Raw genomic sequence first — 15,583 nt, forward strand, 5'->3', positions numbered from 1 at the left:
GGAAGGAGAGTGGAGGCCAGCTTTTCTCCCCCTACCAAAGCTGTGATCACGTACTTGTAACATTTAGGGCCTCAGGATATGCTGTTTTTCATCACTGTTTCTAAAACAAAGTGATTGTATCAGATGCAGCCTTTCAGAGTTCACATATGACTCAGCCACAGAAACCATCCTCAGTGTTATACTTCAGCTCTGTAGCATGTGATGTATGAATGAAAAGCAAAAAAAGCTTCTGAGCGTAGGCAGAGTGCCTCTTTCTAATCTCTGATAATCTGTAACCTGCTCCCCAGCACAATAGGATAAGGGTTTGTAGGACACTGGAAGGGATTTCCAAGTAGGCTTGAGCCTTATCACTGTTCTCGTTAGAAATTAAGTAATGAGTTCATGACTCCCCTTTAATGCAGAATAATAATAATAAAGATGCAAATGTACATTTTCCACTCTGTTTTCCAAAAGTTGTGGAAGCTACACAAATGTTTCTCTTGTAAATTGAGGTCCACAGAATATGTGGAAGTGAACTGCATCTCTTGATTTCATTCAGGGGCTATGCAGTCTTATACGTGGTCTCTCACATATACTGTGACCACAGCAGCTGGATCACCTGCTGAAAACTCACAACAGCTGCCTTGCATGCGAAGTCCTCATGTTACTCCTTCATCTGTTACACACAGGATACCTGTTTATCCCCACAGAGAAGAACATGGGTAGGTCCTTTGCCATCTCGTTTGTTTACTGTCTTTTTGGCCAGCCTAATTATAGAATAATTTAATAGATGTGCCTGAAATCCAAGGTGCCATTCCTTATTCAACTACTTGTTTGGGGCAAGGAGCGGTGTGCTGTTTTGAACAGAAAATATGTATAACAGATGCCAGATATTTGCACAACTCTGAATAAAGCTGATAAGCGGTCATAGGTGTCCACATATGTGAGTTCATGCATCAATTCTGATTCATGCAACATTCCTGTACCCAGAGTTTCAAAACAGAAATAACTCTTGAGTGTTATGAAGAACAGTATTTTAGATCTGTAAACAGGGATTGCTTTTTAAAAAATGTATAATGCCTAGCAATTTCAGGCCAGATCTGGCTTGGGCTAGCCTGATCTTGGAAACTAAGCAGGATTGGCCCTGGGTGGTACTTGGATGGAATACTACCAGCAAAGTCCAGGGTTGCTCCATAGATGCGGGCCATGGCAAACTGCCTCTGTTTGTCTTGCCTTGAAAAGCCTACGATAAATGAGCTGAGACTTGAGGGCCCTTTTCACCACAAATTTTAGGTACCTCACAAAGTGATAAATAGGGAATAGTGCTGAATAGGGAAATTATGTGGGCGTGTGCCAAGATATATTCCAAATGGCTTTTTGAACACCGTTAAAGGCAGTAACCCTAGAGGGTCGCCATAAGTCAGCTGTGACTTGATGGCAAAAAAAGGCAGTAGAATGAGACAGACAGAACTGAACAAGGACCACAGGGAAATTTCTTGTGTGCAAGCTCCAGTTAAATGTATGTGAATCAAGTTTTTTGCACAATGTATAGTTCATTTAAACAAGGCTTTGTGTAGGAGAACTTCCGGGTACATTGTGTCCCATGTTAATTAGTGCACGCTAGTACCATTTTTTGCCTCATGGGCCAGAATTTCTGAAGCCAGTCCTGGATGCGTCTGGATTCAATCATATAGTAAGTGAACAGGCTGAGGAACCTCTCCTATTCTTCTGTAAATTGTAGGGGGGAAAGGACAATAGCCCTTATCTGGTTAAAGTCATGAAGATTCTCTGTCCTCAAAGGAGGTGCTTAAGACAAAGGTGATAAAAAGATGCTTAACAAAGATAAACAAAACCAGCATCATACGTTTATGTCATGTACAATCCAGGAATCTCAGCAGAATAGTATTAGATAAGGTGCTGTATTTATGAATACTAAATATCTTCTATGACTTTTTTAGGTATAGCGGGAGCTACAACTATGGTAGCTATGGAAACCAACACCCCCATCCAATGCAGAGTCAGTATCCATCTTTACCACATGACACAACTATTTCTGGACCTCTTCATTACTCAGCTTATCATAGAAGCTCTTCACAGGTTAGTTTCATGTGGTTGTTTCTCCTGTTACTCAACCGATTAAATAAAACCTTGTCCATTCAGTGTTGTATGTTTGCTTGCCCCAACAGGTCCCTTTGTTTTAAAGGTGAGGTGGTAAGGGCATCCTTCTGAGGAGAAAAAGGTCCCTGTGAAACAAATGTCATTCTCATTTATTTCAGTGGGATGTATTTCCCGATACAGATTGTACCCTAGTGCTTTGGGAGCTGTGTATATTCCCTACCTTTAGTTCAAGGGACCTCACTGTCTGTGTGGCCTGCTACATCTGGTGGGACTGCCACCTTTTTACTGGCCCTGCTCCTGTGCCTTTGTCAGTAGCATGACACACAGAAATTTAACAGGTGACACTTCTACATGGCATATAAGTGGAGAGGGACGCTTTACTTGCTAAATATGTGGATGTCCTACTGCTGGTAAACCCAAAGGAAGAGGGCTGGGTGACAATTCTAACACCCAGAAGAAAGATGTGGTGAAGCCGAATATACTATACCACAAGCCTATACATCTCAAACTATAGATAAAAATGAGCCCATCTATCAACATTCCAGGTAATTAGCTATAATCATGGTCTTAATGAACATATGTATAATCCAGTGGCACTGTGAAGTCATCAGCATTTCCATTGATTTTGATGCATCTGTGTTTCAGCCCATGCTTTTAAGAGGCACTTAAACATTTTTATAGCTTTGTGAAGAAATGGAACTTGGAGGTGTTAAAATGCTAGAAGGGGCTCCAGGAAGAAAGTTTCTGGAGGTTCCAGGAAAAACCTCTTTGACCCAGGTTGACCTAGTCCAGGGGTCTGCAAACTGCAGCTCCTGAGCCGCATGCGGCTCTTTGGCCCATTGAGTGCGGCTCTCCGAACTTGGTTCGGAGCCCCTGCTCTCGTGCCCGCTCGCACCGGCAGCCGGGCTAAAGCCTCCCCTCCCCTCTAGCCGTGCGATTGCTGGGTGGGTGGCTCGGCGGTTCCTGCCCCCCCATCAGCTGTTGGGCGGGGCAGGCTTCATTTGGTAGACCTGGCCTCCGGCTGAGTCCCATTGGGAGACCATGTCTACCCACTGGCTTTCTTGGCAGTAGACCTGGACTCCAAGGAGGGGAAAAAGTCCCCCTTCAGAGGCCAGGTCTACCAATTGGCTTCTATGGGTCTCCGGAGGCCAGGTCTACTGCCAAGAAAGCCAGTGGGTAGACCTGGCCTCCCAATGGGACTCAGCCGGAGGCCTGGTCTACCAATAGGCGTTTATGGCGGTAGACCAGGCCTCCAGACGAGGACTCTGGACAGGGAGGGGAAAATGGCAGGGACTTACAATTTAATTTTTATCAATAAATAAGATCACTGTTAAGTATGATATCAAGTTTTATTCAGTGTACCTATAGTTTAATTAAGACTTAAAACTTTAATTAAAGTTTATTAAGTTAATAAACAGTGTACCTACCTATATAGTTTAAGAAATTTGGCTCTCAAAAGAAATCTCAATCGTTGTACTGTTGATATTTGGCTGTTTTGACTAATGAGTTTGCTGACCCCTGACCTAGTCAGTGGGTGGAGACAGAAAAGGATTAAAACTGCTGAGAGGGAGCAGAGAGCCCTCTTTTGGCTGGGACACTCAGGGAAGACAGAGCTCCTCTGAGGCCTGGAGGAGGCAGCCATTTTTGACAATGTGCTGGCCCCAGGCGCTGATGAAACCTTCCAGGTAATGGAATCTAGATAGAGACCTACAGTACCCTAAGCTTAAGAGCTATTAATAAGCTATTTTCCAACATCTGATAGGGCATGTATAGAGAGAGGGACAGAGGAATTGTGTTTCTCCCAGTTCTTTTGAATCCCTTGCTCAATCTGTTGCTGTGCTAGAAGTATCCCTGGAAATGTTGAACTTTTAATACTTTTAAACTTTGAATGCTGAGCATAGTTTCTCTGTACCACATAGTCCTCCACCAGCTTGGAACACGCTATTGGAAAACAGGGCGCCCCTAGGAGGGAGGGAGGCTGGCAGTTGGCAAGCAGCTATTTCTCCAGTGGCGACCCCAGGCAGTATCTTGTCCCCATGGTGCCCAGAAGTGGGGCAGGCGCGAGACACCAAGGCAAGGCTTCAGGGTTTGAGAGGGACGCTGGGGTGGGATCCTGACCCCCACCCCAGTGGGCAAGTCCTACAACGGTCAGGTGGTGGCAGCAGTTACCCGAAAGGAGAAAGAGGCAACCCCTTCCAGGAGAGGTTGAGAATCCCTGGGAGAGGGCAGGAGTGGAATAGGGCCTGAGAATCTGAGCAGGCCTGTTCCGCCACAGCTTCAACATATATTTACAAGGGATTTTGTGAGAAGCAGCATGTGTGGGGAATGAAATTAGAGATGGCAAAAGTATGTATATGCAATCATCGGTTAAAGTATGTACTGAATATATACTGATTTTACAGTAAAATTTTCTATGAAGTTCACTTGCATCTTTTCTAAAGATAGCTGGTACTTGTTATGGTATCATGAACTTCAGAATTTAAAAAATAAATGGTGAGGTAAGTAACGGAGGGCTGTAGCGCGCTTTCTAAAGTGTGAGCAAAAGCAGTATAAAGTTAGAGCTGCATTCATAAGGAAAATATTTTGCTGTTTGAACAGAGACACCTTTCACCTCTTTGCATAATCAGTCAGCAAGCTGAAGGACAAGAATAAAGAGATTATTCTTCAGCCTGACTCTGAGGAAAGTCAAGCTTCATTGGTTGGTGGGGGGGGAGACACTTAAAATAGTATTTTCTAAAATAATAACGGAAAGAAACTGAGCTAATTTTAATTTTTTGAAGAAAGAGTCTCAACAATAATCGGCTTAAAGTCACCCTAACTTAAAGGAGTTAGTGTTTCTTGTCAAGTTCCAACAGCAGTGGTGGTGGCAAGTGTGAGTTGACCCAGAAAATGGTAATTTCCTGTCAAGGGCTCTCCAACAAATGTCGCCTTTATATCTGGCAAAGATCACTAGGCCCCAGTGTTTTGAGATCAGCGTGCTTAAGCACTCTTCATTAAACCGGATGCAAAGTGTGAAAGGTGATTCAGGCAGCTTGGGCAGGCATCCGCGCAGATGGCGAAGCTTTGGACACTCCAACAAGGCTGAATAGATGCTTCATTGGTTGAGTTAATAGTCAGGCAGGGGCCAAGGCGGACTTTAAAAATATTGTCTCTCAATGGTCTCTTCACTGGAAGGAAAAAGAAGTCACTGACTCATTTGCAATTAGCTGACCTATCATTACAAATCTTTCCATGTTGGGGAGTCAGCCATAACAGATTTTATTGTGAAAATAGTAGATATTTGGGAGTCCATATTATTTTCAAGCAATTATTCTTTTTTATATTCATGACACATTCATAAACACAGCTGCATCTGGGGGTATTTGGCCGCACAGAGAAGCAACACACTGTATCCCTGTCCCCTTGTTTTTGCAGTCATTTATTAGCCCTTCCTTTCTGGTCAGGCATGCTCACGCTGGAATGTTAATGAAAAGTGGAAAGGCAAATCCGCACTCCATTGCAGCTCATTAAGAAGCCTGTTCTTCTGTGTGCCAAATGGCACAGTCAAGGCCAAGGAAGGAAGGTGGTCCATGACTTGCCTAGGCCTTCTTAGTCTTAGTTGGTGTTTATGTTCTGCCTCGAACTTGCTGGATGACTTGATGAGGTTGCAGAGCTGTAAATGCAAAGATTAGAATCACTCTTGCAGTACTTCTGGGGGCGGGGGACATTCCCGGGGGTGGAGCTGCCTTTAGGAAGCTTCCAGGGCTAGGATTGCCAACCTCCAGGAACTAGCTGGAGATCCCCTGCTATTACAACTGATCTCCAGCCAATAGAGGTCAGTTCTCCTGGAGAAAATGGCCGCTTTGGCAATTGGACTCTATGGCATTGAAGTCCCTCCCCAAACCCCGCCCTCCTCAGGCTCTGCCCCCAAAATCTCCAGGTATTTCCCAACCTGGAGCTGGCAACCCTATCCACAGCCCTTTCGACTTGGGAATGCCTCCTTGAGCGGCGGCAGGGTTGCGCCACATTTTTTGGTGGCGCAGCCCCATTGTAGGCAATGGGTTATTTTTCCCCTTTGTTAGCTTTTAAATGTTTAATTGTCTCTTTTTACCTCTGCGACGGCCGAAAATCCTTTGAGGAGGCTGTGCGGCTTTGCCGCTCCCAGCTGCCACAGATCCGCCTCCCCCCTTCATGATTTGGCTGCCTGTGTCCTATCAAACCTAAACTAATTTTACTGCATTAACAACATAAAATACATCATTTATAACTTGCTTAGCATATAAAATTGCAATATTTGACATATTTATGGAATTTAAAAGTTATAAATGCCTTAGTTTTGTGTAAGCAAAATTGCAGATACACCAAATACCTGCTATTTACTAATAAAAATATTTAAATGGCCTATCATGAATCTCCCAACATCTTTTCTAGTCAGCTTGGACTGGCTGTAGCTTCTGGCTGCTATTCAGTCAGCCACACCCACAATCTGCTCCAGTGAACGTTTATGCCTAACCTTTAAATCAGCCATTCTTTGTGCAGACTGCTGTTTCCTAGTAGAGTTAAAAGCTTGGACAAATTCTTTTAAAGCCGTACAGAGGCTTAGAAAAATCCAACACGGGAAACAAATTATCCCAGAAGTTAGCTTTACACACTCATGATTCATAGTGCTTTGGAGCCAGTTAATGTACCTCTAGATTTAACCCCCTTGATCAAACTTTTATATTTAAGTGCTAACCTAACCCCCCCTTCCCCCAAGAATTCTGATTTGGTTCACGTTCATTAGAACCCCTTTTGGTACACTGAACATGAACAGCAGGAGGGAATTTTGGCAGCAGGCCCCACCCCCCAAACTATGCATGTTCAGTATATAGGGAATGATTCATAAAAACAGCTAAAGGTTTTTAAATAATGGTTCTAATTCATTATTGAATGGGTATTAATGGTTTGTGGTTGGTTCAGGCTTAGATTTGGTTTGACTCCCTAACCCCCACTTGCTTCTCTGAACATTCAAGTACTACAAGAACTAGGAAATCAGCTCCATACCTAGGGTTGCCAACTGCCAGGTAGTAGCAGATCTCCTGCTAATTCTCCAGCCAATAGAGATCAGTTCACCTGGAGAAAAATGGCCGTTTTGGCAATTGAACTCGATGGCATTGAAGTTCCTCCCTTCTCCAAACCCTGCCCTCCTCAGGCTTCGCCCCAAAAATCTCCCGCCGGTGGCGAAGAGGGACCTGGCAACCCTATCCATACCTCATAACATAAATCTAATGTGGGCTACTCACTAGAATTATGAAGTTAGGATTTCAGCCTAAGAACACTTCGCTGGGAATAAACCTCTTTGAATAAAGTGGAGCTTACTTTTCATTACATCTGTTTATGATTTTTCTTATATCACTTCAACCAAAAATTTTTTGAGGGTGATCTGAACCTTCTAAGTCTTAAGTTGCTCAAGGGGAAAAAATGTAAACTGTAATGACCTGATTCACAATGTAATTAATTTATAAGAGTTATTGTTAGATCATCATAAAGCACTTATTACATTAAAACAGCACTGTAAAAATTAAAAATAAGAGCATTAAAAGTTAATAATTAATGCTCCCCTTTCCCTGAGAAATGGTTAGGATGTGTTTTCCTATGGAAGACAGAGCACCACAGTTTCCTATATTGTTTTTATAGCAAAGAGCACAATTCACCCATAGCTGAGCACTATCAAGTCCTATTGAATTCAGTGGGAGAGGTTTCCTGGATGGCCCAGGATAGCCCAATCGCATCAGGTAGGGTTGCCAGCTCTGGGATGGGAAATACATGAAGATTTTGGGGGTGGAGCCTGGGGAGGGTGGGGTTTGGGGAGGGACCTTAACAGGGTATAATGCCATAGAGTCCACCCTCCATAGCAGCCATTTTCTCCAGGGGAATTGGTCTTGATCATCAAGAGCTCAATTATAATACCGGGAAATCTCCAAGTGTCACCTGGAGGTTGGCGACCCCTAACATCAGATCTCGAAAGCTAAGCAGAGTCAGCCTAGTCAGTATTTGGATGGGGGACCACCAAGGAATATCAGGGTCACAATATAGAGGCGGGCAATGGCAAACCACTTCTGAACATCTTTTGCCTTGAAAACCCTACAGGGTCACCGTAAGTCAGCTGTGTGTGTGTGTGTATGTTCCAACCTAAGCACTTTCTGCTGCAATTCATGAGGGCTTGTGTTCTATTTGAAATTGGAAAAGTGGGAAAACACAATCTTTGCTCTGTTCTACTCCCAAAAATATATATTTTTCTTTAATGAATGTGCATTGTAAGTAACCCTGTTTTTAAACTTTCCCCTCCCAGCAAGGTTCTCAGCCATGCAGCGGGGCTCCTCCTCCCATCCATTTTGTTTGAGCAAAAGGGTGGGGGCAGAAAGTGCTCATACTGACCTTAAAATATTATCACCTGCACACAGCCTTCACCTTTTGAAGAAGGCAAGAAGTCTCATCTCCCATCTGCCAGCCACTGTGGGCTCTACCTACTATGAGACAAGCAGCCACCTTAAGCAGCTTATTTGGGGCATCGTTAAGGAACACAAAAGTCAGTTAAGGAGCAGGAAAGTCATTCATGGGGACACCACTTGGATTTTCCACTGCATTCTAAAATGTATTCGAATACAAACAACGGAGAAAAACAATAGAACGCTAACTGCACTGGTGGGCCAGGGTCTACCTCCACAAGTCCAATCTACTATCCCCCAAAAAGAAACACTAAATAACTATAAAGTGATTGTTTTACAAAGTGCAGACAGTCTGTGTCAATACAGTAATGCAGCTGAATTATTATATTGATATTATGAAACTACCTTTATTACATTCTGTTGACTTTTTGATATTAATTGAACATGGTTTCTTCTATTCATTGTATTTTGATTTTTAATGTTGTTGTTGTTAGAGTTTTAATGTGTGTGTGTGTGTGTGTGTAAGCCACCTTAGGGCTTAATTGTGGCAGAGTATACATATTTTAATAAGTGATCTAATTCTGATAGACTTTGAGAATCTCTGTTTTAGTCTTAGAAAAGAGCAAGAGTCCAGTAGCACCTTAAAGACTAACAAAATTTCAGGCAGGGTATGAGCTTTCGTGAGTCACAGCTCACTTCTTCAAATAGTGAACTGTGACTCATGAAAGCTCATACCATGCCAGAAATTGTATTAGTCTTTAAGGTGCTACTGGACTCTAGCTCTTTTCTACTGCTACAGACAGACTGACACAGCTACCCCTCGTGTTTTAGTCTTGACAGTATGAAACACAATTTGCGTTTTCCTTAATGCATGCCCTCTGCACACATCCCTAATTATCACAATGTGATTTTATTTCCTAGTATCCCTTCAACAGCCCATCGTCACGGATGGAGCCCTGCTTGATGAGCAGCACCCCAAGACTGCATCCAACTCCAGTAGCTCCTCGCTGGGCAGAAGTACCTTCGGCGAATGCTTGCTACTCAAGTGCACCCATGCACTCCACAAGATATGGGAATTCGGGTGATATGTACACGCCGTTGACCACACGGAGGAATTCTGAATATGAGCACATGCAACACTTTCCTGGCTTTGCCTACATCAATGGGGAAGCCACCACTGGATGGGCAAAATGAAAATGATCAGTTGTAGTATCAACCATATATATATTTAATAAAGACAACTTTTTATGACTGGATAAGTACAGACAAATGGAACTTTTAAATTGGCATTTTTAATAGCCGGGAAGATGGAAAAGATCCTGGACAAGTGTCTATAAGCACATTGTACACCAGTGCGATGGTTCCGTCAACCAAGCAAGGTTTTACTGCTGCTATAAAGCATTGTTATATAGGCCAAAGTGTGCCTTTTTATTTTTTATGTTTCCTTAAGATGTCATGAAATTGGCCTAGGTCAGCTGACCTCCCACTAATCATTATTATTATTATTACATTTGAACAGATTTTCTCAATCATTTCCTGGCGGGCAATCCAGGCAACGGCAGGGTCAACGCAGAGAGTAATTATAGCCTGCACTGCAAGCACCTATGCTCCTCACAGAACCACAGAGAAGAGCACAGAGGACCTGAAAGTCTAGCTCTCTGTCAAGGTGCAATCGTCCACTCATTACTGCACATCAAACCACATGACCCCAAAGAGTACTTTCCTTGCCCAGTTTATAGTGTTTATGATTCCAAAACCATACCATGTATCTCAAAAATTAGTATGGAGTCTAGAATTCAGCATCCTGAAATCTTGACCTTACATTTTTAAGCAGTTGTTAGCCCTCACAGCTTCAAAGATAGGTCTAGAAGTGCGTGGGGCATGGCAGAGAAGTCTCAGAGACAGGGAAGAGGATTTCCCATGGCCAGAAAACAAGGCTTCAGCAACTTGTATAATATTTTGCTGTTCGCCACAACTAGTAGTTAATATAGTGTAGTATTGGCTAGGACTGTGAATTGGGAGGACTTTGGACAAACCATTAGTTCAGCTCTAAATTCAGTAAAAAGTAAATGGAGGTGATGGCAGCAGACACAATGTGCCAGAAATGACTTGTCTTTCTGTAAAGTGTGGGTGTGGGGATTTCTGCCCCAGGAGAAATATAGCTGGGGTGATGCAGTTTGAGAGGGAGAATATGGATGAAGGAAGGAAAGCACCAATGCCATAACTAAATCCATTCCCCAGTCCAATTGTATAACTATTTGGCACAATCCACATTCTGACCTAAGGGTCATGTCACTGCAATGCTTACTTTGACCCTAAATAGCGTTAGAATTGGTCTAAACAATACACTTGCCATGGACATATTTTCTGGTTTCATGTGATATATTTATTTGTAAAGCTTACCACATACATTTGGAGTGTTGTGTTAGCTTGCTACTTCAAAAATCCACCTCAAAAACTCCGTTATAATTTGACATAATCTTTTTAGCTCATGTCATTTTGGGACTATTGCCTAATGCAAATGATGGCGAGGATTTTAGTAACTGCTAGCTGTTTTCTGACTCCACATGTCTGGTTCTCCTTCTATGTACTGGCTTGGGATACAGCTTCTATTAGAAAGTTAGCAATGTCTCATGGAATAGGAACCTTCTTGAATGCTTAGAGAGGGGAGTGGGGAAACACAGTGTTTTAAAAATCCTTTACACCATACAATGCATATTATTGTCTATAATGATCAACACTTGTAGCAAGTACATGCCGTACAATTCATCATCAACTAGAAATGTGGTAAAATGTATCATTTAGACCAGGACTTAGGACCAAACTAGATGTTCACGTTTTTAAAGAGCTGGGTCTGGGTTCCCTGCACCCAGATCAGGTTCCCCACAGCAGCTGTGGGAAATGGCTTTTAAAAAAATATAGGATAGCTCATTCAGGTTTAGATCTCCACGCCAGTAGAAGGAAGGGCTCCTGCCCCCAAACCTGTTTTCCTGTGCCAAAACAGCGCTTGGGAGGAGTTATTTCCTTGAAATAACCGCCCAGTGCTATTTCAGTGTGGCAAAATGGCTGAGGGAGAAGGAGAAGTCCAGAACCCTTCCTCTCCCTGCAGTGACTATCCAAGCAGAAAAGGGCTTTCCTTTTAAATATATATATATATATATATATTCCCCACAGTTGCTTTGTGGCTGCAGGGAATCCAATTGGAATCCAAGAAACTCAAATCCCACTCTTTAAAAACCCATACATCTAGTTTAGTGTTTAGGCAAGCCACTTAAGCCTAGCAAACACACCCCCATCTGTAATATGGGAGTACGGTAATACCAGCATTATTTACTGTGGTTTGTAAGGATTGCTGCTAGTGTTAATTGTTTAAACAGTCCATTATATAAACGCTATTATTACTATTCAGAACATGTTCTGCAATTCAAGCTATATGTAAATATTCTTCATATACAAGAGTCCCAATTGCAGAATTCAGTTTTTTCTTGGCACAGAATTTTGATATTTTTAGTACAGAGTACACACAGCTCTAACAATGGCGCACCCCAAACAGAAAGCAGTTGGAAATCATAAGGGGCCCTTGCATATTCAAAAAATGAATCAACCCAAGCCAAGCTGTATAATGTATAAAAAAGCAATCAATGCATTACATCGCTACACCAGTGTGGTGTAGTGGTTAAGAGCAGTGGAGTCTGATCTGGAGAACCAGGTTTGATTCCCCACTCCTCCACATGAGCGGCAGAGGCTAATCTGGTGAACTGGATTTGTTTCCCCACTCCTACACACGAAGCCGGGTGGGTGACCTTGGGCAAGGCACATTCTCTCAGCTTCACCTACCTCACAGGGTGTCTGTTGTGAGTAGGGGAAGGGAAGGTGATTGTAAGCCTCTGAGTCTCCCTTAAATGGTAGAGAAAGTTGGCATATAAAAACCAACTCTTCTTCTTAATGTGATATGATCCACCCAAGTACCTGCTCATTCAGCTCAGTGCAGCACTTTGAAGTAAGAAAAAGGTAGTAGACTTTTAATTCAAGGGACAGGAAGAGGAAGTTTTGAATCCTGCCTCCCTGAGCATGAGGAGGAAACCATCTGCTGCTGAAGATGTCCGCTGCCCTCAGAGTGAGAAAGGTAGTAGACTTTTAATTCCCTTTCTCATTAGAATCACAGAGTTGGAAGGGACCACCAGGGTCATCTAGTCCAACCCCCTGCACAATGCAGGAAATTCACCACTATCTCCCCCCCATACCCCCAGTAACCCCTACTCCACGTGCAGAAGATGGCAACAAAAACCCCTCTAGGACCCCTGGCCAATCTGGCCTGGAGGAAAATAGGTTCCTGACACCAAAGTAGCAATTGGCACTACCCTGGGCATGCAAGAAAGGGCCACGAGAGCCAAACATTGATGCAAAACTTCCTGCCCTTCCTCTCATGATCTACTTAAGGCCCACTACTTTAACCTCATAATCTGGTTCTTCCCTGTTGGTGAGAATCTTAGACTTGATTCTTTTGATTTGATCACATAGTATGCCACCTTCAGTACATTTTTATTGAAAAATCCTAAATGGTCTTTCAGGATATGTGCTGACAAAAGAAATCCAAGTCCCTACTTTTAACTAAAGGCAAATGAAGGAACACGGTTCTCACTTGCATTCTTTAACCATTCCTGTAGCTCTTTATAGATGTTTTGCTCCGTTTTCTCATCTTCTCTTTGAGGCATGTGATCATATTATATGATAGGCTTCAGTTTACACATAACTTTGTATTACCATGCACCTTTCTACTGATAAGTGTTCCCTTCCCAAGGGAAAACATATAGCATTGAATGATGCACTGCTTGTTGGCTGTGTTATGTTATTTGTATTTATACAACTGTATGGTTATGAAAGGTTATGGGTCTATGATAATAAATAATGCAATCCTGTTTGCTCTACTCAAGTAGAGCACAGTGTGTTGTAAGTCACTCTGGAGCCAGCCCCTCTAAAGAAGCTACAGCACACTGCTTGGACGTGCAGTATCATCCAGTTTGTTGATTCTAAGGTGACATCTTTCCACACCCCTTCAAAGAACATCCAACAGCTTATCCTTCCCCAGGTGTGACTGCACTGCTTTTCCAAGTCCCCATGTGCAACTACATTGCTTTTCCTGGGAGTAGCCTGTACATCAGGAGCCTGGAGAAGAACAAGCTGCTGGATGCTTTGATAGAAGGAACAGTTAGGCTGCAGCATAGCAACTGGTCCCATGCAGCAGGGAAGGCAAGGTCCATGCAGGCTCTTATGGGGCCTTACCCTTCTCTGTTTGAAAAAAGTTGGATTGTATCCATTATTGAGAAAGTGACATGTTAAATCTTCTGCAGTTAAAGGACGATACAAGAGTTACAATGCAAAAAACAATTCAGTTCTCCTGTTAGCTATATAGCTTGGTATGAAAGATTCTCATCTGGTTCTTTCCCAGGATAATTCCATACATAAAACTGAAAGTTGTGCCTTTGGATCGATTCTGTGTAATGTATGTGTGGGAAGAAATGTATTGTATTTTTGGGAGATTTTTTCAGTGGTATTTTTGGTCAGATGCATAGTTCTTTGTGAATTTGTTTTGTAGAAAATTATTAACATAGGATGGGTTTTTCGTTTGTTTGTTTGGCTTCTGTATTATAAAAAAGCACCAAGCAATTACGGTGGACTTATTACCCTATGGGTAAGAAATAATTACATGGTAATATGACATCAGGCATTTTATTAATTGTTCTGTAAATAAAATATTTGATAGCACTCAACGGTGGTGATAACCGTGTTTATGGCTAAAATGGAAATGTGTTATTTGTACAGTTACTCAAGATATATGATGGACTTTCTCACTTAATAAAAAATTGAAATCAAGAGTCTCAGTTTGATATAAAATCAGTTTTGAGTCATATGCAGGAATTATTCTTGCTGAGTTTTGAAGTGTAGTGCAATTCCTGAATTCCAGTCTAAAGCTTCTAGTATAATGTGAGAATTTTTGTAAGTTGCTTGTGAGCCTCAAATATCTTCCCTAAAAGGAGGCTACCTACTGTGTTTCTGCATGATTTACTGCTCTGGCTTTATCTTCTTTCAAACAGCCTCAGCTGGGAGCAGGTAATTCTGCTGCATAGCTGCATTAAATTTACCTGCTGCCAGAGGAGATATGTGCAGATAAAGTACTCATGCAGAAACACAGGGCGTGGGCTGCTGTCCTAAAGGTGGTTAATTCCTAACAGTCCCCTTACTTTATAAATTGGATACATGATATAATTTTAATTCAGAAAAAATATGGTGGTAAAAAAAACTAATGAATGCTTCTGTGGGAAGTCTGGTGGTGGGGTTTGCCTCAGCTACCATCTTGGATGGCCCCGATACCCCTCGAGAGGCCTGAGGTAGGGAGGAGATTCTCACCCAGGTCCCCCTCTCCCACTCTGGGCTGCTCCCTGCAGCCACAGGAGAGAAGCCAGCCCACGGTTGTCCTTGACCTCCATCCAGCAGCAGCCCAGACAATCTCCATTCTCCCAGCCCTTGGATGTCTTGAGAGGATTCTATTGCCACTGCAAACATCTTGACAGCATCTGGGCCTGCCCTGGTGTTGCCAGGTCCCTCTTTGCCACCAGCAAGAGATTTTGGGGGCGGAGCCTGAAGAGGGTGGGGTTTGGGGAGGGACTTCAATGCCATAGAGTCCAATTGCCAAAGCGGCCATTTTCTCCAGGTGAACTGATCTCTTATCGGCTGGAAATCAATTGTTATAGCAGAAGATCTCCAGCTAGTACCTGGAGGTTGGCAATCCTATTGAGCAGCCTGCCATTCACCCTGCAGTGCCCCCCAGAGCATTTTTGGGCTACAAGGCAAGGAGAAGGAGGAGTTGGTTTTTATATGCCGACTTTCTCTACCTTTTAAAGAGAATCAAACCATCTTACAATCTCCTTCCCTTCCTCTCCCCACAACAGACACCTTGGGAGGTAGATGGGGCTGAGAGAGTTCAGAGAACTGTGACTGGCCCAAGGTCACCCAGCTGGGTTCATGTGTCAGAGTGTGGAATCAAACCCGGTTCACCAGATTAGAGTCCACCACTCATG

At 43.0% G+C, this 15,583-nt stretch overlaps 1 protein-coding gene across 1 annotated transcript in view; it reads left to right on the forward strand.

Annotated features, from left to right (window-relative positions):
- RFX4 (regulatory factor X4) overlaps nucleotides 1–9,738 on the forward strand; it is a 91,404-nt gene extending 81,666 nt beyond the window's left edge. The window contains exons 16-18 of the mRNA XM_056846230.1: nucleotides 539–701; nucleotides 1,938–2,076; nucleotides 9,426–9,738. Of these exons, the coding sequence (XP_056702208.1) occupies nucleotides 539–701; nucleotides 1,938–2,076; nucleotides 9,426–9,698 (575 nt within the window). The 3' untranslated portion in view covers nucleotides 9,699–9,738. The remainder of the gene's footprint in view (nucleotides 1–538; nucleotides 702–1,937; nucleotides 2,077–9,425) is intronic.
- Nucleotides 9,739–15,583: the final 5,845 nt, after the last annotated feature.

Source organism: Euleptes europaea, chromosome 3 (assembly GCF_029931775.1).
Source record: "Euleptes europaea isolate rEulEur1 chromosome 3, rEulEur1.hap1, whole genome shotgun sequence".
Lineage (NCBI taxonomy): Eukaryota > Metazoa > Chordata > Lepidosauria > Squamata > Sphaerodactylidae > Euleptes > Euleptes europaea.